Here is a 6000-nt window from a genome sequence, read left to right on the forward strand (position 1 = left end):
TCAGTCGGTTTTTTTTTGTCTCGTCTCGCAATGATTTGACGTGGATTTTCTATTGAAATGTTAGCTCAGGCTTTGGGCGGCCCATCTAGTAGCAGCACTTATCACTGTTGGAAGCTTTGCGGTTCGGCTGCTTACTTCCCGTTTGCGTGTCTTGCACTCCTAAAGAGAAGCGAATTTTGGCTTTCGTCTTTCATGCATTTTTCTTTCTAAGATATAATATTTCTTGATAAATGATTGTATTTAGGTTAAATTATAAGTCTTCATGTCTATTTAGTTTCATGTATACATGCACATGATTACATGCCTATATACCTAACAGTTGAAAGTGTTAAAAAATATGAGTTGAGTCGAGTCCGAGCCGCATTGCACACTTTTTTTGGACTTTAGTGGTTTAGGGGCTTGTCTCCATTGAGAATATGGACCCAAACCCAACCGAACCACTTGAATCAAATACTGGACCGCTTCTCATACCTCACGTGAACCAGCCTCCACCCGAGCATTCTCCAAAATCTTCCTCTATTACCCCCAACGTTCCACAACAACAAAACTCTATAAAAAGGATGGATTCCATAAGCGTTACAACTTACGTAGTTGATTGCATCCACAACGATTGACTGACTTTATCTTATCATAATACAGTTGAGACATCTAATTCTTTGGATATCAGATTTAGTTAAAAAAGTAATATACCCATTTTTTTCTTTTTTAATAATTTCTCTTCCCTTTCATTTTAAATTTATTTTTTTTTTAATAATTTCTCTTCCATTTCATTTTAAATTTTATTAAATATTTTTAATCACACTACCATTGAATTTGCCATTAATATTCTCACCTACAAACCAAACATGGTTTGGCAAGAAATAATACAAAGACATGGTGGAATTTTGTGCATATCTCAAGGGTAGCCACCAATATAAGCTTTTCCTCACCCACTAATACCATCCCACCTCTCGAGTTTTGATCTTCACTAAAATTCTCTATTGGTTCTTACGAGATTGGAGCGGAGATTTTATAATCTCCGTTCTCGGCCCTATTCAACCAACAGAGGGAATATATGTTCACTCCCTTCCCATTCCCCGTTCAAATTGTATCATTTTTCACTATAAATCATCAATTTTCACCTCAAATTAAGTGTCGTAATTTTTCCCATCTAACACGTTCTTTGTCAGAAAGCTCGTTAAAAAAATATTTTTGAGTAAATATTCCCTACTTAACGTTACCTTTTACTCACTGTTAGCTCTAAGTTGACTCATTTTATTTTTACTTTTTATAACATTGGGTCACACCTCATAAAACTATAATACTAACATTTATTATACCTACCATTAATCTAATTTAACAACCATTTATTATTATTATTACTATTTATTAATTTCAACTTAACATTTATTGTATTGCACTCATTACAAAGCTTACACTCATTACATTGGTTCATCTAGCTATATCTCGAAGTGGTCGACCATTCGTCAACACCTAAGAATCTGCTTGACATCTTAGCGGTAGAATTGGATACTAGCATCCAACCAAAGTTCCATTTTAGGTTTTTCTAGGTGGGTTGCTTCACGGCAAGATATTGGTAGGACTAACGGATTACACAAAAGGTGCACGACTAACTTTGCATGCTCCATCTTTCAACCCTTTGCCTATCGGCTTGGCAACAGGCTACCTTGATCCGCCTTTGATTCCGATTCGTTATGCTTAGCATCTCTAACAAGCTCAGCCGCCTTTGCATGAATTTAGTTTTGGTTGGTTAGTGTCTTATTTAGTCCTCGCTGTCAAACCCTACCTTTTTAAAAAAAATGGAAAAGAAGACAGTGGTAGAGTGTTGACCTACTCAGAGAGAACAATATCATACCATTATTATCGAAAGATTCGTTGACCTACTCAGAGAGAATGATATCATATTATTATTATCGAGAGACTCGTTAACCTAATCGAAGAGAATAATATCATACCATTGTTACCGTCGAGTAGATTGTAAACAAAAAAAAAAATAAAAAGGGTAACCATTTGGTAAAACGTGCTTGTTTATGAGGTCCACGTCAAAGCCTAACCCACTTTCCTATTCTAAATTTCAAGTTTCCATTTTTACACTAAGCTACAAAAATGGGATATTTACCCGCCCTTTCTAAAACAACCATTCTTTCAGGGGTACAACAGTAACTTTCCCCATTTCAACCGTTTTAATCAAAACGTTGTCCGGATGTTCCAGTCCCACGCGCGCCATTGTCGTGCTTAATCAACAATCGCTTAAAAACTTTCACACTCGATTTCCCACTCTTTATATCTAATAAAATTTGGATTATGGTTTTGAGTTAGGACAGTTCAAATAAATGATCAAATTGAGTTGTTTTATATATACATATATTTATTTTATGTTTATTTAATTTCCATAAGTACTTTTTTTATTATTTATTTTTCAAAAACACTTTAAAATAAGTTTTAAATGTTAAAAAATAAATTGATCATTTTCTAACGAAACAAGTGGACCCCACTACTGTTAGTATCCCTACTGGGCGAGTAAGATTGATTTTCATACGCGCGAGAGTGGGATTGGGAATGCTTCAGGCATCACCCTCTCATTTTGTCCTTCCCGCGGCCATTAAATGATCCTTCTCACCCACACTGCTCTTCCACTCTGCTCTTTCAGTTAGAGAGAGAGAGAGAGAGAGAGAGAGAGAGAGTTCAACAAACAACGACTTAATACAGAGAGAGAGAGAGAGAGAGAGAGAGAGAGAGGAGGAGGAAGAAGCCATTAATGCAGAGCTCAACCACCCATTTCTAGGGCAATATTACTTCACTCACATTCCACAAAGAGATTAACGACGCCTCAGATTCACCAATGTGACACTCTCCTCTTCAAGCATTGCATTGTTTCTTAGTAACTTTCTCTCTCTCTTGGTGCTGGATTGCTTGTCTGTTTCCTTTCTCTGGTTTAGCTCATAGATCGCGGTCCACTATGTGGAACACGGCAGAGAACGTGTTCGTTCGGACGGCGTCGTTTAGGGAGGAGGGGGAAGATGAGGAGGCTCTCCGGTGGGCGGCACTGGAGAGGCTGCCGACGTATTCGCGTGTGCGGAGAGGAATTTTCAAGAACATTGTTGGAGATACCAAGGAGGTTGATGTTAGTGAGCTTGAGGCTCAGGAGCAGAAGCTTCTTATTGACAGATTGGTTAGTTCGGTTGATGATGATCCCGAGGTGTTCTTTCAACGAATGCGACGGCGCTTCGACGCGTAATTCTAATTCATCCTTTTTGTTAATTGCTTATTATTTGATGTGTTCATTACTGTTCTTGTTTCTTGGGAAAAAGTTTAGGAAAAACAAAAGGATAATGGCGATCTTCTTTTGGTTATATTCCTGTTTTGCTTCTTATTAATTAATGAACAACAGGACCTGTGATTATTGGGTAGAATGTCGTTTTCTTGCTTCACGGAGCTGTTTTTCACTAATTACTACCGTTAGAAGTTCGAGATTGTGTCAATTTGAGGGTCGTCAGTCGTACAGCTACTAGCAATGCTTGCCAATTCTTTTTTCCTGCTGAATTTGGCTTGTGAATTTGTAACTTTTCTGATTATTGTACTACTGGAATAGCTAAATTGATTTACATTCTCTGACTTTTTAGTGTTGATTTGGAGTTCCCAAAGATTGAGGTTAGATTTCAACAGTTGACTGTAGAATCGTTTGTTCACATTGGAACCAGGGCTCTGCCGACTATTCCCAACTTCATGTGCAACATGATGGAGGTAGGGTAGTATTTACTCTGTATCTCGAACAGGGGTACGCCATTTTTCTGTTAATCAACCATGGAAAATTGCCTTCTTCATCTGTTCGTCTGAAGGTTACTTGATGTTCATATTTATTGTGCCAGACACTTCTTAGGAAACTGAAAATATACAGCAGTCAGAGAAGTAAGCTGACAATTTTAGACAATGTCAGTGGAATTATAAGACCTTCCAGGTAAACTTCCTAGTTCTTAGAATAGTAGAGGTTGAATCTTTGATTATGTTTCTATATTTAACATGACAAGATCACGAGCTCTTTTGTAGATTGACTTTGTTACTGGGTCCCCCAAGCTCTGGAAAAACAACTTTTCTTCTAGCCCTTGCTGGTCGCCTTGAAAGTGATTTGCAGGTACTGAATAATTGAAACTTTGCACTTCACTGCAAAAACATTCTTCATATTAGCTACGAATTCTAACTTCATCGATTATTTAAACTATTTATTCTTAATTCTTTGGTCAGCAATCAGGGAGAATAACATATAATGGGCATGGCTTCAATGAGTTTGTTCCGCAGAGGACAGCAGCTTATGTTAGTCAGCAGGATCGACATATTGCAGAAATAACTGTTAGAGAAACCCTTGATTTTGCAGGCCGTTGTCAAGGCGTTGGGTTCAACTATGGTAAAGCTATGAAAAATCTTGCAGTGTGATAGCTAATACTTCTCCTAATACTTATTTGACCTGTGACAGACATGCTCATGGAACTAGCAAGAAGGGAAAAGATTGCAGGGATAAAACCTGATGAAGATCTTGATATATTTATGAAGGTATGTGATGTTTTTCGTTTTATTTCCTTTTGTTACCGTGTTGAATGTCAGATATATATTAAATGATTTGAATTTGACTGGTTGTAAATTATTGTAATTTTCTCTCTAGTCATTGGCTCTAGGGGGTCAAGAGACAAGCCTTGTGGTGGAGTACATTATGAAGGTACATCCAAGTTGCTTTTCACATTTTGATATGTATTGAACTGCTAATAGAAGTTACAACCTTGGCCCTGTTAGATTTCACCTATGTTTGTTTTATTTGTCAGAGTGTAAGATATGATTACTGAACTTCCATTATCCTTAAATAAATTGCTTTACTCTCCATGATCTTGAGCTTGGCGTAAAAAGATACGATCAATATTTTGGTCAGTCCAGAATTTTCAATTATGAAGTTAAATTTGTGGAAAGCAGGTGACTCTGTTTAGTGTTTGACGGTATATTTTCACAAATTATTTGTATTGTATAACCTTATTTTCTAAAAATTATACTATTGTGCGTTCTTTGGTGTAATGCTTTGAAGTCATTGCTCCATACCTGAAGTATTGAAATCTGCGAAGATTTTAGGGTTGGACGTGTGTGCTGACACATTGGTAGGAGATGAAATGCTAAAAGGGATTTCTGGAGGACAAAAAAAGCGTCTTACAACTGGTTTGCTACCATAAACCTCTTCTACACTGTTGAATGATATTAATATGGGTATTGATAATAACAACACGTGACTTCAGGTGAATTGCTCATTGGTCCGGCTAGAGTTTTATTCATGGACGAGATATCAACTGGGCTTGATAGTTCAACAGCCTATCAAATTATCAAATATCTTAGGCATTCTACCTGTGCACTTGACTCAACCACTGTAGTTTCTCTGCTGCAGCCTGCTCCTGAAACCTATGAGCTATTCGATGATGTTATACTTCTTTGTGAAGGCCAAATTGTATATCAAGGACCCAGAGAAGCTGTTCTTAATTTCTTCGCAGCTATGGGATTCACCTGTCCAGAGAGAAAGAATGTTGCAGACTTCTTGCAAGAAGTAAGCAAGCAGTGAAGAGATCTAACTGCAAATTCCCACTAATTTTTTCTAATATTTTTGCTTACCCAATAATGACTATAGGTTATATCAAAGAAGGATCAGGAGCAGTATTGGTCAGTTCCTGATCGTCCTTACCAATTTATCCCCGCAGCAAAGTTTGCCAAAGCTTTTCGTTTGTATCACATCGGGAAGAGTTTATCTGAAGAATTGGAAGTTCCTTTTGATAGACGTTATAACCATCCAGCTTCCTTGTCATCTTCTCAATATGGCGTAAAAAGGCGTGAACTTCTTAAAACCAGCTTTTCATTGCTAAGGCTATTAATGAAGCGAAACTCATTTATCTACATTTTTAAATTTGTTCAGGTAGTAACGCAGTTCTTCTCTATCATTTTTTTTTTTTTTTTTTTTTTTTTCTTTATGTTACT

The 6000-nt window shown here is 37.0% G+C and overlaps 1 protein-coding gene across 2 annotated transcripts in view; it reads left to right on the forward strand.

Moving 5' to 3' along the window:
- The first annotated feature begins 2689 nt into the window (after positions 1–2689).
- The window catches only part of LOC111493522 (ABC transporter G family member 32-like), a 10624-nt gene continuing 7313 nt past the window's right edge, over positions 2690–6000 (forward strand). Inside the window, exons 1-11 of one of the 2 annotated variants that reach the window (XM_023143229.1) lie at positions 2690–2844; positions 2940–3234; positions 3624–3744; positions 3870–3958; positions 4048–4132; positions 4243–4402; positions 4472–4548; positions 4658–4711; positions 5106–5196; positions 5274–5575; positions 5657–5938. In XM_023143229.1, coding sequence (XP_022998997.1) covers positions 2960–3234; positions 3624–3744; positions 3870–3958; positions 4048–4132; positions 4243–4402; positions 4472–4548; positions 4658–4711; positions 5106–5196; positions 5274–5575; positions 5657–5938 — 1536 coding nt within the window. In that variant the 5' untranslated portion in view covers positions 2690–2844; positions 2940–2959. Of the gene's footprint in view, positions 3235–3623; positions 3745–3869; positions 3959–4047; positions 4133–4242; positions 4403–4471; positions 4549–4657; positions 4712–5105; positions 5197–5273; positions 5576–5656; positions 5939–6000 lie in introns of both variants that reach the window. The other variant, XM_023143228.1, reaches the window with a different exon arrangement.

The sequence above is a fragment of the Cucurbita maxima genome, unplaced genomic scaffold (genome assembly GCF_002738345.1).
Source record: "Cucurbita maxima cultivar Rimu unplaced genomic scaffold, Cmax_1.0 Cma_Scf00019, whole genome shotgun sequence".
NCBI lineage: Eukaryota > Viridiplantae > Streptophyta > Magnoliopsida > Cucurbitales > Cucurbitaceae > Cucurbita > Cucurbita maxima.